The sequence below is a fragment of the Vigna unguiculata genome, chromosome 6 (assembly GCF_004118075.2).
Source record: "Vigna unguiculata cultivar IT97K-499-35 chromosome 6, ASM411807v1, whole genome shotgun sequence".
In the NCBI taxonomy this organism is placed as follows: domain Eukaryota; kingdom Viridiplantae; phylum Streptophyta; class Magnoliopsida; order Fabales; family Fabaceae; genus Vigna; species Vigna unguiculata.
In genome coordinates this window covers 11,720,469-11,742,395 of record NC_040284.1, presented here as the reverse complement: position 1 = coordinate 11,742,395, position 21,927 = coordinate 11,720,469, and the positions used below count along the sequence as shown (strand labels likewise).

General features: G+C 29.5%; 1 protein-coding gene across 1 annotated transcript in view; it reads right to left on the bottom strand.

The window, feature by feature from the left end:
• The window catches only part of LOC114187395 (serine carboxypeptidase-like 18), a 33,866-nt gene extending 21,809 nt beyond the window's left edge, over positions 1-12,057 (bottom strand). The window contains exons 1-7 of the mRNA XM_028075645.1: positions 11,908-12,057; positions 11,299-11,430; positions 2,627-2,769; positions 1,858-2,054; positions 1,660-1,762; positions 1,507-1,544; positions 1,296-1,397 (exon numbers count right to left, since the gene is read on the bottom strand). Of these exons, the coding sequence (XP_027931446.1) occupies positions 1,296-1,397; positions 1,507-1,544; positions 1,660-1,762; positions 1,858-2,054; positions 2,627-2,769; positions 11,299-11,426 (711 nt within the window). The 5' untranslated portion in view covers positions 11,427-11,430; positions 11,908-12,057. The remainder of the gene's footprint in view (positions 1-1,295; positions 1,398-1,506; positions 1,545-1,659; positions 1,763-1,857; positions 2,055-2,626; positions 2,770-11,298; positions 11,431-11,907) is intronic.
• Positions 12,058-21,927: the final 9,870 nt, after the last annotated feature.

The following is a 21,927-nucleotide window of genomic DNA, read 5'->3' as shown; positions in this document are numbered from 1 at the left end:
GGCATTTATTATTGTTTATGTATGTTGTTATTTAGCTCACTCCTTTTGTTTGTGTTTGGTAACGATTGTGTGACCGGTCACACGAGAGCAAATGATAATCTAGGTGTGGATGGTGAGATAACGAGACAGAACGAGGGCTAGAGCTTGGGGTTGTTTTATTAGAAGCATATTTTGAATAAATTGTAATTCTTTCAAATTTGGAATTTTACGTGTAATAGAATAATTATGGAATATTGAGTATGTTTTGAACGAAGTTAAAGTTTTAAATGAGATTTGAATTTATATTCAATTATCATTTTCTTTATTTAGTAATATCCGACCAAGATGTTACACACACAGAGGAGGCTAAGGTTTCGAGGATGGCCAATGTGGAGGAGCACAGTGGAGGCTAGGATTCCAAAACCACAATTCTTCTTCTTTGTGAGTGAGATGGACTGAGTGTGAGGGAGAGAACCAAACTTCTTCTTTGCATGAGATTGAGTGAGGGTTTCTCTATTAGTGAGATTGAAGGTGGGATTCTCTGAGATTGAAAGAGTGCGAGTGATAAAAAAATTTTAGTGACTGGCCACGAGATGAATTTTAGTGAGTAAGAAAAAATTGGGTTTTAAGTTTTAGTAATTTATTATTTCCAAATCTATTTGTAAAATGAGTTGGTAACAACTTTTTTACTTACCTTTTGATATTGTACAATTACTTACTGATATTATCCATCGCAAAAATTCTCACTCTAACATGCCAAATTACATACAAATTTTACATATGAAAAATTGATAGAAAAGTTTTTCCACGTTATCTACAAAAAATTCCATACATAAATCAATATTACACATCTGTAATACCTAATTTTCCTATGAATGTAAATTCGTATGTAAGTATATGTAGATAAATCACAATTTTCTTACAGTGATGATATATATATATATATATATATATATATATATATATATGTATGTATATATATTAAGAAAATAATAATGAGTGTAAATTTTATTTTGGATAAGATCTAACTTTTGATTAAAAGATTGTTAGAAATTCAAGTGAGTCTAAATCTTACGTTGGGTATAAATAAAATATTTAGCATTATATATGAAAAAAATTCATAAATTTTTTTCTTAAAGTTTTAAATTAAAAGTGTGGCTAATTACTTATTTAAGTTGAGTTTTAGGTCAAATTTAGGTAAAATCTATCTAGTCTCTCCCTTACTTGAGTTGAAGTTAGATTAGGTGCGAGTCCAGTCTAATCCCTTATTTAGTGTTTTTCCTTTCGTGCATAACAAAACAATGATGAGAAATAACCTTATAGAGTGCTTCGGATATAAGACTCCTTTGGTATGCATACAAAACTTTCATGTTCTCTTCTTGATACCGATCAACACCTGGACTTGCAAGGACGTAACCCTGATTATGACAAAATTGATAGATTAATCAGTTGCATATTGTAAAACAGAACATATTAATTAGCAAAACAAAAAAACTCTCGACAAGGTTAATTTGTGTCCTTTTGTACTTTGATGTTGATGACTGGCTTGTGTCTTGCTTTATAACCTGCACTTGGAGGAAGCATATTTAAGAAAATCTTAGCCACAAATGAACATTTACAAGTTCATAGGACCACATTTAGGTTCTATTATCAAATTAATTGACATTGTTGTGTAGTTACCTTCATACACCTTTTGAACAAGAGGTCCTGTAGTTATTCCTGAATATGAACCACCACCAATGTAGAATGGATTTGAGTTAAACTTTGGATGATCAATAAACCACTGCATGTTCATAATCAATGAAACTTTTAGAATAAAATTTGTGATTAAAATAGTGATGAAGAATAGAAATTTAGAGGTTTAGAAGAATGGTTGACCTTTTGTAAAAATTCATAAGTATGGTCAACCCATAACGTGTCATTACTGTAATAGCCTTGTTGGGTTTGTGAGTAAGAAAATCCTGTGCCCACTGGCATGTCTATGTATAGCATATTCAATGTGTGTGACCAGCCATATGGGTTCAACTCAAGTTTTGGAAGGTTTCCACTGTTATCACCATTCATTATTAAAGGCCCTGCAACTCGTCAATCCAAATTAAAATCATTTTTTGTTATTATTTTTAATTTCATATATATATATATATATATATATATATATATATATATATATATATATATATATGTGTGTGTGTGTGTGTGTGTGTGTGTGTGAAATGGAAAATTAGTTAAAATTTTATGACATAATTAAGAATCAGATTTATATAAGTAACTTATTAATTTTTATAATTTTTGTTGTGAAAAATGGAAATCACAATAACATGCCAATGAAAAGATGAACACACATGATTTGATTAAGTGTTGAAAATAAATATAATAATACTTTGTTTGTAAGATGATAATTTAGTTCAACAAATATTATGTATGATACAAGTGTTACGTTATACAAAGAGTACGACAAATTAGGTTATTAAGGGTGGTAAAGAAATTCTTAACAATTAGGTAGGAATTTTGTCTCTTTTTAAATGTAATTCTTCTAGTGAGTTGAATTTTATTTATTCTTTTCAATAACATGTTTTTCATTTATAAGCTTGTAATTGAAGATTATATTTAAAGAAATGAAATGATTTTGAATGTAAAGATTACTTACCATTTTCAAAAAAGAACGCTGATAGTGCAGAACAACCTGGACCTCCAACAAACCATAGTAACACTGGATCGATGAAGGGGTTTCTTTGAGACTCAACAAATAAGTGAAATATATTCACTCCCTCCTCTCCCACTCCGATGTATCTAAGAATGCAACAATAACAATTAATTAAAAGTTTATATATATACTTGAATAAAATATACTATTTTTTTCACTTATGTAATTTAGGACACAAAGCTATTGAAAATATAAAAAATCAATTTGTATACTTTTATATGGTTGCTATCAATTTACATCAAATTATACATTTTTTTTATTATAGTTTGAATTATAACTGTAAAGCTCCATACACCGACTCTCCCTCATTTCTTCATTTTTCTTTTCTTTTTGTCTCGTTCTCTCTCAATAATCATCTCTTTCCATTTTTTTATTTATTTTTCCTCCATATTTGTTATCTTTCATAATTCAACCACACCTTATTCTAATCGAAGAGTTAAAGAAACAATTTTAACAGATCAAATCTTTAAATAGAATAAGTTCATGCTTACTCTGAAAATTTCTTGTTCCCTATTTTTTTTTTCTCATGACTTTGTCATCAAGCGTGGTGAGATTAATTAAGAAAAGTTATCATTTCAATTTAATTAAGTTCGTAGTGAAATTTTGTTATATTTGAATACTTTATTCTAGATCTCTAGATTTCACGCAAGTTCGTACTTGAGTTTAAACTTTCTTTAGAATAAGAGATTACATCTAAGAAAAGCTATATATGTTTTCGATAGAACCTTAAAATAGATTATCTAGACATGAAGATGACATGTTTTATAGGGTTGTGTGTTGTTTTAATATATTATTAATGTTTGATTTTATGATGAGATTTGTATATAATGAATGAAATTTTTTGCATGTCATCAATTTCGTAATAGGTTATTGCATTTGAGACCGATTAGTGCAAGTTGTGGTTATTTGAAGGAAAATATTCAATGCTAGTTTATGAGATTAATGCAAATAGAATATATGTAATGAGTTTGAATGGCCAAAGTTTTAAAATGAGTAAAAGATAATGTTTGAACAAATAAAGGTTTAGATTCATCATTTGAATTGGTTAGAAAGTGCATTCTTAAAATGGTTTTGAAAAAGATCTTTGAAAATTAATTTTGAAGCTAATTTTTTTTTCTGATATTTTAATTCAAGCAAAAGATTTTTTCTAAAATGAAAACAAAATAGAAACTCAGGCCTAATTAACTTTTAGTCTTATTTTTGTTAAAGTGGTAAATTTTTTGTTCAAGCAAAAATAACACTACATCTTAACTTTGATTTCGACATCTTAACCTTGATTTCGACCCTATTTTTGTCCAAGTGAAGAAATTTTGCTTAAGCGAAAACAAAATTGCAACTCCACCCTAGTTTCTATTCAAATTTCGCTCAAATGAAAAAAATTTCAACTAAGTGAGACAATTTTCCCTCAAGCTATTTTTTATTATATTTTTTTTACTTCTTTTATTTCTAATGAATTTTATTTAAATTTTTATTCTAAATCCAAAATGAATGTTAGTTTGTATATTTAATTGATTTATGATTTTTTTAATGATATTTGGTACATGAAAATTGTTGTTGAGACTCTTGATAAAATTTATATGAATTTGAGGTTACATATATGATACTATAAGTGAACTACCGTTTGATTTGTGTATTAAGTATTGTCATTTATATTATAACAAAGATTCTCACTGATGATTTAAGATAAATAGAATAAGATACGAGGCGTTGAGAAGCTAAGAAGAAAATTCTTACATATTGTGATATGTGTAGATATATGAACGAAGAAATAGAACAAATATAAATATACATGTTAATATATATATATATATATATATATATATATATATATATTTAATTTGTATTTTGAAAAACTATACGGGTGGTAATAATTATTTGAAGAACTTTCTAAATGAATATAGTATCTTTCAACTAACCTACAAAAATTCAAACGTAAAATTAGAAAAGAGCGACGACAAAACTTTGTGGATCTCCATCATGGATGACTAAGACCCGCATACAAATTTAAGCCATTAGCGTTTATTTTTGTAACAAACAGTTCAATTTGTCTCATAAGATTTTTTAAATGTGACAAGTTTCCCTTATATATAATTTTAAGACATTTGTACTTCGTAAGATTTTGGCAGTTTCAGATATTAGTTAATATGTTGTGGTAGGAACATTTTGGAGTATACAAGGAGCATGGACCAAAAGGAATCGTCCGCATGGACCACGCGGAAGCTTTTCTAGATTATTTTGAAGAATCTACTCTACAATTTGTACTTTATTGTTAATAACATGAGCTATGCACAATATCCAATTTATCATATTTGGATTTTTTTTATTTCATTATTGTATTAACTGTTTCTGAAAAATAGTTTAACTTTTGTATGTCTTTTCTCCTCATGTGACACTTAAGTTTCACATTTTTAATTAGTGTAAAACTTTTAATTCCTACTTAAAATTTTCTAATGATTAAATATTATCTTAGAATTAATTGTCAATGAAAAATTATTGTGAAAAAATCTTAACAATAACAAAGCATTTATTATACTTTAATTTGGGGTACTAATTGTTAAAGATGTTAGAGGATTAAGAGAGATTGCATGAATACAATATATATATATATATATATATATATATATATATACGTATGTTTATTTTGAAAATTAAAATACAATATATGATATATGTATGTTAAAAAATATACAAAAGTTCTTAAAAATATGATAAATATATGATTGCTATTTTGTGAATCTAAATTAAAATCATACGTATCAAATATTGTCAAAGTAAAAAAAGTTCTAAATTATTATCATCATAAAAGTATTATTGCTTTATTGATTAGATGTTTCATAGATAAGTATGAGATTCATGGTATACTTCTAGACTTTGGTAGACTTTACAAGAATCTATAGGTAGCAGACTAAGGATAAGCTCTGCCTATTATCCTCAGACAAATGGGTAATCATACCTACAACATTAGTTATCAAGAAATCATAAGTATGGCACCCTAGGAGGCTCTATATGGGAGGTGATGCAGAACCCCTTTATGTTGGTACCAAGATGAGGAAGCAGTGTTGGTAGGACCTAAATTTTTGTAGCAGACCACAAAGAAAGTGAAGTTGATACAAGGGCGGATGAAGGCTTCACAAAGTAGGCAGAAATCTTATGCTGACCAGAGGAAAAGACATTGGAGTTTACAACTACAGATCATGTTTTACTACATATGACTCTAACCATTGGTGTGGAAAAGACTATCCGTTCAAGGAAACTTTCTCCTAAGTTTATTGACCCATATCAGATTTTGAGTCAAGTTGGACCAGTGGCTTACGAGATTGTTATGCCTCCTTAGTTAGTTAATCGACATCTAATATTCCACGTCTCTCAGCTAAGAAAATATGTACCTCATCTCTCTCATGTGATAGAAGTGGAGGATGTACAAGTTAGAGAAGATCTCAAAGTGGAGGTGTAGCCTATTAGTGTAGAGGATCATCAGACAAAGCAACTTAGAGGAAAGACCATCAGTCTAGTCAAAGTTTTCTGAGATGGGAGAACATGTGACTTTACTTGAGAGTTAGACGAGGATATGAGGAAGTCATACCCCTATATGTTCTCTATTAAGTTTAATTTTCGAGATAAAAAAGTTTTGTTGTTAGGGAGAATGTGAGGATCCATAAAATGGTACCTTAGGATTGATAGAGTGTTTAAAAAATTGAATACTCGATTGTTTTAATATTAAAAAGTTAAAGTATAAATAGAAATTTTATAAACGAGTTTCATTATTTATAAACACACCATCTCTAAAAACTATTTCTCTGAACTCTTTCCCTTCTCTTTAAATTTCTCATTCTTGAGTTCATATTTTTAAAGATCAGAGACCACGAGGATGATCCCTGTGGCTAGCTTTCCACTCTTGTCCAATCAATTTCTCAAATTGACTAAGTTGATTTTCTACCTTTTTCCTTGATTTGATGTTAATCTCTGCGCAGATTTGATGCCAATCTCTATGCATATGACTAATGTTGGCTCGCATGTGGCTAAAATAACAAAACAGATAAAATAGAAAGGATGAGACAATTGTGAGAATGATTACCACCACGATAAAGTGAGCATAACGACACAGGGATGGGGGAGTAACAGTGAGGGAAGAGTCACGGTGAGGGACGGATCACAATGAGGGGCAAGTCATTACGAGAAGCAAGTCACGATGATGAGTTGAATCACGAAGGAAGATGAGGAGACTGTCATAACAAATTGTTAGGATGGTGTGCCTAGGTCACAAGCAATGAGGAAAGGTGATGAGATGGTTAGTAGGGATTCATTTGGTGTAAACATTTACTTTCAGTAAAATTTTGGGGGGAGGGAGAAAAGTTTCAAAGGAAATAAAAGTAAAAATAAAAAAATAATATAATAATAATTAAATAATATAGTAACCGATTTAATGATCGATTTTTTATGATTAAAAATCCAGTCACTATTTCAGTTACTAATAGTAACTGAAATTTTCGGTGACTGATTTCAATCACTATTTAACATATTTCTAGTAGTGTGTCTTCCTTATAAGTTTTTGCTGATCAACGATTCTAATGATGTTCCTTGATCATGTTTGTGATGTCTTTAGGTTGAGTAGTGCATTTTGATAGCTAAAAGGGAGATTTAATATTTCTTGAGTGATTTGAGTCATCTTACAGATAAATAAAGCTAATTTAAGTATTTTTTAAGTTATAGAAATATTGAATTGATAGATTGTATGATGATGTTGTGAATTATTGGGGTGTTGATATGTGAAATGATATATGATTGTATGAACTTGATGTTTTAAATTGAGGTTGTTACATGTAAAAAGCATCTAGATTGGTTTTGTAATTTAGAGTGTTTGGTAGTCATGTTTATGGTTGATTCAAGTTTAGTATGTGTTTGGTATCTGTGAAGGTTCTTGAGTTGTTTAGACTTGACTAGGAAGGCATAATTATGCAGAATCATGTTTTGCAAAATTAAGTAACCTCGTTGGTCGAGGGATAGCTTGCTTAGCACGTCCAAAGTCAAAAGCTCAATGGATTGGGAGTTGCTGAGCAAGAATTCACTCGCTGAGCGAATCTAAGGTCAGGGACTCATTGACTTAGGAGTCATTGGTTGAGTACCCACTTGCTCAACGAATCCAAAGTCGGAGAGATTATTGACTTTGGAGTCACTGGTCGAGAACACCCTCGCTCAACAAATTATTGAAGGATTTTCCTCCCAGAGTCCTAGTGATACACTCGCTGGCGAGCCATCTGGTCACTGTTCGAGTGGACATTTGTGCACTTTTCGCCTAGCGATGAGATGATCTCGTTAAGCAAGTGGACCAAAGTTGAGTAGTTGTTAGATGATCAATTGTAGAAGCTTTGTGATTTCTATGATTGCTTGCTTGTGAAATGATTGGTATGTGAGATGAAATTGAGATTGTTGAGACTAATTCAAGGAGAATTAGTAGTGAATTGTAGTAATGTATGCATTGATGTAGGGGTTCATTTCAGTGGCGAAACTTGAGCAAAAATTGTAGGGAAGCCAAATTATATTTGTTATATATAAATTATTTTCAATAATTGAATTAGAACTAAAGCTTGGTGCAATATCCTTCAATATAGATTATCATAGTGATTGCTAAAAATCCAGCCTCCATCTTATTTCTCAAGCTGTTCTTGATCATTTTCATTGCAGAAAAAGATCTTTAGCTATAGATTTTTCGGTTGTAGATGCATAATTTTTTGTTCAAGTTTCGCCATTGATGACATAGATGATTTTTTTCATCTTCATCACAAGCCCTCTTGAAAAAAGAATTTTTTTTTCTCTTTACCCATAATTTTTCTAATATAAATTTGTCACCTCTCACATATTTAGGAAAAGATAAAATTATGAATACCCCAAATTAAATCTTAAAATTAAGACTAAATATTTTAAGAAAACTAAGCTTCTAAATTATTAGTTTCCCTTACCTTATAGTAGATTCCTCATATTGCTTTTCCCTTACACAACTTCAAAACCTAAAATAGCTTTATTTACACAAAGAAGAGTTTGATCAACAATTAGAGCATGATTTTATGATTTTATGATCTCTGACAGATAAAAATATGCCTAGAGCGTAGAAAAGTCACAAACAAGAGAAAAACATACCAGTTTGAAAAAAAAAATGGTACAAAATGAACTTACTCAAAAGAAGAAATTGTTTAATTTAAAACGTTCCTCCACTCCTCAATTTTGTCATGGTACAATTTGATTTTGAAAATAATAAAAAATTGATGGTGAAAATTGAGATAGAAATAGAAGAAGAAAAAGAGATAATGGCACGAAAGAGAGAGAAATGAAATAAAAAAGTAAAAGAAATTTTAATAGAGAAAGAAAATATGATTTTTAAATTTTAAAATTTTTTAAAACTAAATTAATATAAATAAAATAATAAAATATAAATATATTTTTAAAAAATATATATAAAATATAATAAAATAAAAAATTGTTGGGGGAGCAATGGCTCTTCTCTGTCTACATGATGGTCTGCCCCTGGTTCATTTGGAAGTTATCTTGATGATTTTATAACCATTCAATTCTCAAGTAGAGAAGAATGAAGTATATGGTAAGAGGAACAAGATATCCTAGTATAGGGGCTTTACCTTGACAAAAACATTAACGAATTAACTCTATGTGTAGTAGAGTATAACTCTTTATCTATCGCTTTGTAGAGCACTAGATGTCACTACACGTGCACAACTTATTAGGATCTAACATCAATGCATGTATTTGGATAATTGAGTTATAACTTTAGGTCTTTATATGAAATAAGATGATTAAATTTGTATGATTTAAGTAATTTTATTTTGAATAATTTGATCTTTTTAAACATTATCTTACCATTTTCTCTGTGTCATGTTTGCCTCGTCTTGTTTTCTTTTGCAATGATCACCTAATTGGTGTGAGCAAATGTGGATCTTGCAGCTGAATCAATGCAAGGAAGGGATGATGTAATTTTTTAGAAAGTTCCTTTGGGACTTTTATGCTTATATTTTGAAAAACTTCAAACTTTTAAACTGTCGTGTATAAATTTGTATTTCAGCGTATCATATTTTGGGATGACTTTAATATGGCTTTTACATTTAGTATTTTTATGTAGGATGATTATCGGATATGAAATGTTTGGTTTAATGGTTTTAGACTATTAAATGGGATGTTACGAAAGTATCAAAACTATCGAACACAGATAGCTGTCAGATATGGATACGTGACCCAAATTAAAGTATTAGTGCATTATAGGAGAAATCTATATTAACATCTATGGTTAAGTGATATAAAACTATTTGGGATGTCTAACATGAACTTATTTAGAAGTGATGTAAAACTATTGATATTAATAAATCATTATCACATTGAATTTTTTTCTTCTACAATTTTTATTATGTATAATTTTCACATAACATCTTGTAATGAAATATTTGTTACTTTAATGTAATATATATATATATATATATATATATATATATATATTAATTCAAACTACTTAAAAGATTATATAACAAATATTTATTTTAAGTAGAAAAAGTAAAATCAAAGTAAGCGTGATAAAAAAAAATGTAATATAAAGAATAATAGTGAAAGAAAATCGAATGCTATGTGCTACAAAGTCATTTAAAGTAACTTATAATTTATATACCAAACTTTTCTAAAGTATAAATTTATTAAATAAAATATCAATTAATTTATTGGTTTTACCAATTGTACATAGGCACATCTTATTTTAAGAGGGGGGGGGGGGGGGGGGGGGGGGGGGGGGGGAATACTCCTAGTATCAATATCTAGATTAGTTGTAGGATCTATAAAATTAAATGAAACATTCACATTAACTAACTTATATCATGTGAGTTCTTAAAATTTGTGACAAGAACAAAAAAATAACTCGTTTGATCAATCATTCATTAGATAATATATCATGTGAATCATGGTGAGAAACAATATCTGTTATAAAATTATATACATGAATGATTGAGATTCAGAAAAATGGACACGTGTGCGTTATCATTTTAGATAATGTCCTTCCCGTTATTAATTACGGGAGACAAAGTAGGACAAAATAAAAATGGCTTAATTTTTTTGTCCAATCTGACAACTGTACTGAATAACAATTTTGTACTAAAATTTGAATTATTAGAAGAGAGAAAGAAATAGAAGAAAAATAAGTAATTGCTACGGAGAGGAAATAATTTCTGTATAGTATATAATTTCTATTCCGTGGATAGTTTAAACAAATTTGTCTTACATTTATAAGACGACAGATATTATCGGAAGCATAGAGAATATTCTATGATGATGTGAAATATATTGTTAAAAATATGGAAAATGTTGTATCAATCGTCTTCGATTTTTCTACGCCCTTAAAAACCTAATTAAATAATAATATGTTTATTTTTAAACTAATCATATTTTGAATTAAAAATATCATATAAATAACGAGATGTTATTGGATAGTTCCCCTTAAAATATTTGTGATTAGTTATCTGTCAATTTGAAAAGGAAAAAAAATTAAACGCAATATCTTAATAAAAAATTATTACGAAGGACAACTATAACTAAGCAATCACTGGATGAAAAGAAGAAACTACACTCACCCAGTTTCAAGCTTGAAAGGAAGGTCACCCTCATAACCAGGAAGGTTCTTCACAACTGAAGCTGCAGAAGCCATGAATGGAAAAAGCACTAAAGCAACAAAGCCCACACTTCCATATCTCAAACTCATTGTCCTGTAAATAAACGTTCATAAAATAGTTTTTACAAATAAGTTTTAAACAACTTAATTTTAATCTATATAAAAATATAAATATTGTTCTTTAACGGAAGTGGTTAGGAAATTATTCGTCAGAAAATAAAGAGAAATCTTAGAAACAGGTGTTTCCACCATTAGATGAACTCTTGAAACCAGGTATTTCTCTGTACATGAACCTTGTTGGTTCAACAGAAATGAAAGTAGTATTAATTTCAAAGTTCAAACACAGCAAAAATGGCTCCCGTTGCTATACCGGATTTGATAGGTGATGGAAGGAGCCGAAGAAGAGACCACTCTTTCCAGTGTTCTCCGCGTCAATAATAACCAACCAGATCATCTATTGCTATCTCTTTTTGTTTTTGTTTTTGTTTTTGTTTTTTTCATTTTCAGAATAAAACTGCAGAAATTAAGAACAAAAGTGGAGAATGAGAACGAGTGGCGAATGGAAACTCACCAGTGTGGAAGATGGTGAAGTTGGTGAGAACTTAAACGTTGTAGGAGAACAATTTGGGCGGCGAAAGGAGAGAGGAAGGTGAATTTTGGGGCGGCCAAAGAAGCATTACTTGCTTGCAGAGAGTATGTGACACGGAAAAAGTTGTATATGACCTGTTAAACCGCATCTTTCACCTAATTCCATTTTTTTAATTTTTCTTTTTGTTAAAATACATTTTTTTTCTATTCGTCAATTTTTATTAAAATACATGCTAATTTTGGTTCTAATTTTGATTTTTTATTTAAATAGGTCCTAATTTTTGTCACCGTTTTTGTTAACATCATCTCAATTATTAACAGTCATGAACAATGACGGTCACATGTCATTTTGTGATTTTTTAAAATATTTTTACTTTTTTTTATTTTTTAAATTTTTTTTAATTTTTTTTTAAATATTCACGTGTTAACCCAGCAACGTACCACATGTTAAAGTCAATATTCTATATTCAATTTGGTCCCTATATTTATTATTTTTATTCAATTTAGTCCAATTTTTGTTAACAAGAACCAATTTGGCCCCTCCCCAAATTGAAACCAAATTTAATTTTTATATTAAAATTCACATTTTTATTAAATATTTTTATGTAATATATTAAAATTCACATCATTATTACCTTGATATAAAAATTAAATTTGGTCTCTTGGATAGGGACAAAATTAGGACTAAATTTAACAAAAATAACAAATATAGAAATCAAATTAGATATAGAACATTGAATTTGACATGACACACTACTGGGTTGACACGTGGACATTTAAAAAAATTTAAATTAAAAAAAATTAAAAAAAAAAATACAAAGTGACACGTGGCCGTCACTGTTCATTGTTGTTAATGATTTAAAGGGTATTAGCAAAAATTGACTCAAATGAACAAATTTTCCGAAAATTGGGACAAAAGATATTTTAACTTTTTTTTTCTTTTTAAGATAGTATATATAAAGATGGTATAATTTCGATTTTTTTTTTCTTTTGTGGCATACTTTTTCACAAATATACCAATATAGTATATTATACATAATATTTATGGAATTAGCAATTTTTTTCTTTTTAGGTCAGAATTCCATTCGTTTGCTGGGTTTCTCTTTTGCTTTTTACCGGTAAAAAATCGGTTTTCAAGAAATTGAGTTTTGTACCGTTTTTTTATTATTTTAAAATTAAATATTAAAATGGTAAAAAATTTAATTTGAATTGTTTATCTTAATTTTTTATATTATAAGAATTTATGTTATAATAATTTATAACGTAAAAATGTTTCTTTTTGAAAACAAATAAATTTTAAAAAATTAATATCAATATTTTGAAGTAAGATATTTTTGGTATCTGTAATGACTTTTATTAAATAAATATATTTCATTTTCGATTATGGTGTGTAAATTTCAATTCAAAAATACATATATTAAAAATATATTTCAAGCTACAGGAAAAAAGTAATTTATTTCAATCAATTATTTATTACAATATTTTAAAAACATAATTTTTAAGTTTATATGTAAAGTTAATAACTATTATTTAGTTTCACAAGATAACTATAAATTTTCTATTATTTAATTTTATCCAAACCCAAATATTTTATCAATTTGTGTATTTAACTTAATTTTTTTAAAATATTCAATAAAAAAAATTATAACACCACCTTAAAATCACTAATTTTATAATTATTTTGACTTTTGTTATTTCTATTATAATTCATAATTTTTTTTATCTTCTTATATAAAAAATAATATAAACAAATTACAAATAAACTATTAAGATTTAATTTTACATTTTCATATAACACCTAAAAAAACTATTAATATATTTTCAATACATCAGACTTTTTCCTCTTTTCATTCTTCCAATTTAAAAATAAAAATAAAAGATCCAGTTCAGAATTTAGAATTCTAGAAACCGAATTCTGACTAAGAAAAAACAAAAAAAAAAAGAAATTCAGGTCAGAATTCAACTCCCAACCGAATCTTGACCTACAAACACTAACACAAAAAAGCTCTATAACATCGCTTTTATAACGTCTGTTCAAAAAAAGTCCCACGTTAAAAATGACAGGTGGCATTTTTGTAAATTATTTTGTTTTTTTAACGTCTGCTCATTTCAGATCATACGTAATTTAACGTCTGCCCCACGAAACCCCGACGTTATTTAAAAATTAACGTCTGACCCCTCAGCCCTCGACGTCAAGTGATGTTTGTTCCTGCGAAGAACAAATAAGAAATGTCAAACACGAATACCACCTTACCTCAATCCACAATCTCTCTAGTAAGCTTTCTTTCGGCTTGCATATGTTATCTGCTAGTGCCTCGGCTTGGACCGATCTGGACCCGGGAGGGGTTACCTGCGGAGGAGACTCCGACGCTCAAGTCAGCTAAGAATTCTCAGAAAGTCAAATCTCGTGCTTAAGGGATTAATGAATGCGTACCTTTAATTGGTGGGGTCCATGCATATTTATAGATTATTAATTATGTTTGGTCACGTCATGGGTTGGGCTTTTGATTGGGCCTGGGCCAAGCCCAGGTCCCACAGTTTGATTATTGTGGGCCCCAGGGTCTGGCTAGTAGTGTTTTAAGTTTATCAAGTTCTTGTTTGATTTTCTTAAGTTAGCGGCTTAGGCTGCTTACTCTTGCTTATTCGACATATATGGTGATTGTTTGTGTCCTTGAGAGGTTATATAGGCGGATTTCATGGTTGTAATCAGGTTAGGCCGCCTAGGTGTAGTACAACGTCTGCTATGGTTTCCATTGTTATTTTGACGTTACTCAGTACAATGTCGATGTTAGGACAAATGTCAAAGGTCAAAAATATCAGACGTTAAAAGCTTTTTTGTGTTAGTGAAAAAAAAATCGTCTTAGTTATGTAAACATAAGTTACAATATGCTGTTACTATAATTTTTTTCGTGAAACGTGCTAAAGTGGAAAAAATGGTATAATTTCTCAAGTTAGATTTGAGTTTTGGAAGTCGAATTCTAATATTTAAAGGTGTTGATTTTGTCAAAATATTAGTTGGAACCTGGTTTCGAAAAATTAAATTCTGAACTGGCTTTCAATTTTTTTTTTAAATTAAGATATAGAAAAAATAAATGAAAAAATTATGATAATAATATACTGTAATAATAGTTAAATGTTAATGTAATAAATTAGAAAAATAAAATTAAATAATAAGATGATTGTAGGAGGAATTATTTTAAAATAAGTTTAATGTAAAGTTAAAAATAAGAAATATAATTTTATGTAATTTTTTTTTTCAATTGTAATAATTTTTGGTAAAATAAGAATGAGAATAAGATAATATAAGGGAATTGATTTGAAAATTAATAAGTCATGTACTAATATTAATTTATCTAAAAATTACAATATACATAATATTATTATTTTAGCTATATCACAATTTAATAATTTAAAAAGATAAATTTTGTAGGTTTTGAATTGTTGTAAAATGGTAATATGATTACTTCTAATTTTTGTAAATAAGATATTTGAAATTAATTTTATTATTTTAATTTTATTCAAATATTTAAATGTAAATAGATATTTTTCGGGATTCAATGTATTTGTATTTAATTATTCAAATGTGAAATGTTTTTTCATTTAATTTTTAATTATTTTTATTAGTAATTATATATATATATATATATATATATTAATAATAATAGAATGTAATATATTTTATAAATAAATAAAGTAATATTACGTGGAATAAATTTGAAGGAATTTGAATATTTATTTAAAGATGAAATAAAAATTTATATTAATAGTTGTAAAGAGAATAGACTCGATGTAACTTTATAAAAATAATATTAAGGAAATATTATTTTAGATTTTTTATTTTCGTGTCGGTCAATATAGGTCAATGTAGTACCATATTTGATGTCTTGAAAGTATGTTCATGTTGAATGGTTGACTTTAGAAGTTGAGTTGTTTATTTGTTTCGAAAGTTGATTATTTGTACAACATTAATATATGTAAACTTATAAAATTTAATTATTACGAAATTTAAACTCATAATTTATCATTTGTAATCAAAATATATTGATATTTAAGCATCATCATTAAGTTTTCAGAATTATAATTTCTTGAAGGATAATTGTTTGGACGTTTCGAACTTGTGAAGAATTTGTCTTTCACGAGGAAGATGTACTTGTATAGAATTTTAAATTTTTTTTTTGAAGTTTGACATCGAAATTAGACATTATTTTTGTTGAAAAACTAACGAATTACGAACAAAAGAACACTTTTTGGGGAGTGTGTAGATTTACTATCTTTAAGGACTTATCTACTGTGTGTTGCGCAAGTCCCCAAGATACATTGTGTGTTGCGCAAGTCCCCCAAGATACATTGTGTGTTGCGCAAGTCCCCCAAGATACATTGTGTGTTGCGCAAGTCTCCCAAGATACAACAGAAACTTCTTAAATTTTTCGAAGATCTCAAAACTAACAAGAAAATACTTCTCTCTATAGAGGAAGTAACCCAAGAAAGCACAACATGATTATAAAATGAAATGAAAGGAGAGAGAAGAGAGTAAAGAGAATTGAGCATGTGTGTTTTTTTAGGAAGCACAAGACCCCTATTTATAGGTGGGGAGAGGGTTTGAAAAAGGACTAAAATTTGTAACAGCTCAATGGTCAAAAATTAATTTTATAATGACCAAAATCAAAACAGAAAAACTTGTTTGGTAAGTTTTAATGGCCTAAAACAAAACTGAAGCAAGTTTTAAAACCACCTTAACGTAGCAACGTTCATATTTTGCAACATTAAAGCATAGTTTTTGCAACAATCCCCTACATATTGCAAAATATGAGAAAAAGAAGAAAAGACAAAAATCTTGGATCTCGTATAAGATGTTATGCATTAGAGCTGGTATAGCAAGCTATATGAACCAGTCTTAGATTAAGAAACTTAACACACAGTGTAGTTGGTATAACAAGCTATATGAACCAAAAACACTTGACGTGCGTTAGCAGTTTATCAATCACAATACACCCCACAATCCTTTGTTGTTATCGCTGTGTTACTCTTAATAGGCCCTGCGCGTGCCCGGTATTCATGAGTGCTCTAAAGATCATGCCAAGATCTAATACAAGCGACCCCACTCGACATTCATATAGGTGATTTCATTAAGTGTATGCTGCAAATCATACACCACCCATAATGGATATGAAAATCATTAAAACTTTGTTTAAGCTAAAATTCTCACACCTCGTAGAATTTTAGTTACAAAGTTTTACTTCTCAATAATGCAGTTTCTAACACTTTCACACACACCATAGGAATGAACATAATTGATTTAAAATCAATTTAGTGCTATTAGAACTAACAAGTGACTTGTTCTTACCCATATGAACCTTATTCATGAGATCTCCAATCACAAAGGTTGGGTTATCATCACTTGTTTGCTTCAAGTGGCTTAAGCTCATTCCCCTCGATGTTTCTATGATCATATTTCTTCCTAGGATTTTGTTACAGGATTTGCAAAATTTCTTTTATGACTTCACCCAATCAATGGAAATTGTTCCACTCTTTAGCTATAACTATTACAATTTGACAATCACAATATCTTCTCATTCCTAGTGAAATGTTAGCTGAGGAGTTCATCAACTACTCAACTTCACTATTAGCTATTTCAAGAACAACAAACTCATGTTGCATTGTTGATCTAGCAATCATTATTTTCCTTACTGATCTCCGTGTAACCACACTACCCCAAGTGTGAATACATAACCACTGGTGGATTTTTCCCGTTTGAATCAGAGATCCAGTTAGCATCATTGTACCCTTCTATTACAATGGGAAATCCATTATATTCAATGGCATAATCCATTAAATCTCTTAAGTATCTCATAAGTCTTGCAAGTGCATCTCAATATTCCTAATTAAATATTAAGTGTTTATTCTCAGTCTACCTACTGCATTAACAAAATCTAGTCTAGTAAAGACCACCAAAGGCAATAAGTTGCCAATTATCTGGGCATACTGAGGTTGAGAAAATAAATCTCCTCTATCTTTCATTAATTTAGAGTTAGCATCATAAGGGATATGAAGTACTATCTCCCTTCATTATGATTCTAGCTTCTAAAATCACATTGGCTTCACCTAAAAACAACTCATATTTCAAAATTAGATTTTAGAAACCAGTTCTAGAGACTATCTCATTGCATATATCAATCATTAGTATATCATATACAAATATATATAATGACACCTTCTCTATAAATATTAAATATGATTAGGTGAAAAGCCATCACAAATAATTATTTTCTTTTCCTTTAAAAATGGAGGTTAAATTCACTTAAACTTTTTTTTATTTTCTCCAAATAATTGAGTAAAATTACCTACACCCTCACATTCATAAATATTTAAGATTGATAAATGAGCAAATACCTAGTCTTGCTCGTGGGTGTATACAAACAACTACTTATGTGTAGTAGATAATGGTCCACTACATCATTTACCATGTTACGATCAACTTTTAGTCTACTCCCACACTTATTCTCTTTAAAGTCCATATCGTCAGCCTTTAAGTCCTTAAGATTGTTGGAAAACTGATGAATCATAAACAAAAATAGCACTTCCTGATGTGTGTAGATTCATGCACACTACATCCAATCATGCATACTCATATTGCATTCATGTGCACAATTCGAGTACGGTTTTAGCATGTACATTGCTGCAGTAATTTCTATTGCTACTTTCCAATTCCATTGATCATTTTGCACCTGTTACATCCTAGATTACACCCATTCATGCATATTATCCTGTCTTGGTGCCAAGTCCTCTTTGCATAAGTCTGGAACAACCTTTTCTCATCATATATGAATTGTGGAATCTTTAGAGTGGAAATCGTTAGACATTTCTATGATTCTTGCAATTGGTGTAGGTAGATCACTTCATATTTTCACTACACTAGTTGGCAGCCAACAACATAAATGGTTTATACCATTCTGCATTCACGTTAGGCTTAGCATTGTTTGAATTTTTATCACATGTACATGATATTTAAATGGCATAAAGTCTGCAGCTTCATTCATATTCCATTCATATCCTTATCCCCTTGCACACAAATCACCTCGATTATATTTCCAACATTCTTACACGTTCAATTGAAACAAGCAAACAAAATAACACAACAATTAAAACATGGCCATCATGCTTCCAATCCATCCCCAAACCCCAAAGTTATCCTCATGTCCATAAAAATCATGAAAATACCCAATCATCATTAACTAGTGGCATTGTTAACACCTTATATCATTTATTACTCAACAAGATGAAGAGAAATAATTATCCAACCGAACCTACAACATCATAGAAGCCAACAAAGCCCAGAAACCACCACGCACTCGCGTCGCTTAGCGAATCATAATTGCCTCCAGGCGATTCATAGCAGAACCCAAAAAATATGTGCTGAATACATGTGTCGCTTGACGGTTCAAGAACATCGCCAAGTGATTTCTGGGAAAAATTCAAAAACATGAAAAGAAACCAGAAAAATACGATGGGAAACAAGCATCATAGGTTCAAGCTTACACTGATACCATGCAATTAAACGAATAGCATAAAAATGCAGTTCCCCTTACCTGGATTTTCCCGTCCAAATGCGTTCCTAACTGCTCCTTGATCCAAAATCTCCCACCCTTGCCTTTACCACCAAGAACTCTCACTATCCCTACACTCTTTGGGTCACAAAAGTTTGGTCTTCTAGAACCCTCTCTGCTGCCACAAGTATGCCCCTCTGATTTACCCTCACTAGACTCCCTCTTCCTTCATTATTCAACCCTAAAAATAATTAAATGGATCAAAAACGAAAATTAACAAAATAAAGTAAATGGTCATTCAAGTGTAATTACTTAGTGTCTTATGCACCATAACTGTCACTTTTTTACCCCTCGAAAAGTACAAACATAATTTTAATAAAAAGAATTTATATTCGAAATGTACAAAAAAAATATGATTAATAAAAACCACATCTTCAACAATAAATATATAAACAAATATAAAAATTAAAATTAACATTAAAATATTTTTTAGTGTATTAAAAATAATTACAAAAATAATTAATAACCCTAAACGTTTAATACAAAGAAATACATATTGGAATTTTTAAAAAAATATGGAAAAAAGGTACACATTGAACAATAAATTTAAAAATAATTTTAAGATAAATAACACATATTAACTGATAGTAATTACTTTATGTGTGCATGCAGCTTAAGGTTAGTTTGTGTCCATCAATATATCAATATATGGTAATTGGTAATCAGTAGCCATTAACTAAGTTTGGAAACTCCAATTTCCATTGCATACCACTACATACCATGACATTTGAATATGTAACAAGTAAATATTGGATGTCGACAACTAGTAAGTATATGAACCGGAAGTCGACACACGGTTCATAAAGATGACATCCATTGATTTTTTTTCTAACATCGAATATCTACATTCGGTGTATAACATACTTGACATCTATTTTCTTATTACACCAGATGTCGACATCCGATTTTATGTGTATATTGGATGTCCACATCATGTACTTCTTATACTATTCTAAATACGTTGCGTTTGTCGACATTCAGTGTCCTTGTAAACCGGAACTCAACATCTAAATTTTGGACATATAAAATATTGACAACAGGTATTCACTTTGTAAAAAAAAATATTACATTACGGATGTCCATATCCGTTACTAAAATAAACCGGATCTCAACAATCAATTTTTAGATGTACTGGATGTCAACATCTGGTATGTTTTTATTAAGTTTTTCTTAAGCGGATGTCCATATTTGGTATTTAATGACAATTTTTATTCAGGCACTGTATGAAGAATGCATCAACAATATAATGAAGGCATTACACGAAGAATGCATAAACCATATAATGAACAAATTATATCAACAAACAACACAACAAATATATAGTTATGCATTGCAAATCATACGTGTAATAAAAAATACGTCTTAATGAAAATAAAAGTCGTTAAACTCGTACCTGGATGAACAATGACAAAGAGAGACATGAGTGGAAACAGGGACCACAACTTTAAACAGGAGGAAATGACCACAACTTGATGAAAGAAAGTAAAGGTTGGAGTGTTGATATAAGCTTAATGGAAGCTCACCATAGAGCAGTGGCACAATAAAACGTTTTAAAGAAAAACATCATTACAAGATGAAAGAAAGTAGAGGTTTGGGTGTTTTTTGAAAATGTGAAAACTTTGGAGGTGCAGGTTTCAATTAAAAAACATATGGACAATAACTTTTTTAATTACCTTACCTACTTTGGTTGGTAAGGACATAAATGTAATTAATACAGGGTTTGAGTGTATAAGAGAAGTTATTAAAGGTGCATGGAGAAGCCCCCTTTTCTTTTTACCCTCATTTACATGTTGGACTAATAGCCCAACATCATTTTTTAATACATCAACTAATTTTTACTTGGATATTACTTCCTACACCCTATCAAATTTCTTCCAAAACCTTATTATTTCTTGAACATAATAAATAATTCTGAAAATCTCTTTCAGGAAAGCAATCACATATATTTGTTACGAAACACTTTTTTTGGTAATTATTTTGGTGGGGTGAAACAAAAATTTGATAAGTGTAGGAAGTACCCATTTTCTTTTTATACCTTGTTTTTAGCACAATCCATGTTTTTATCTACATGCCTAGATTATTTTTGTTCACCACTTTTAGATCCAAGTACAACACATTTTTAACACTTACATCATTAGACTTCTGGCCCATGTGTCATATTTTCACCCCTTTATACTACTTTTCATACCCATGAAATTCTCCTCATGTCAAGTGTCACTCTTTTTCTCCTTATTCTAAGTAAATCAGTTTTCAAAGACCACCATAACAGAGCAGGGGCACCCACCATAACCAATTTCTTCCTCCCTACGTTCTTCTTCTCCATCATCCATTAACCTCTACACTCCATTTCTCAATGTACCCAATATAACATGGTTGTTCTATATTCTGTTGTATTTTAT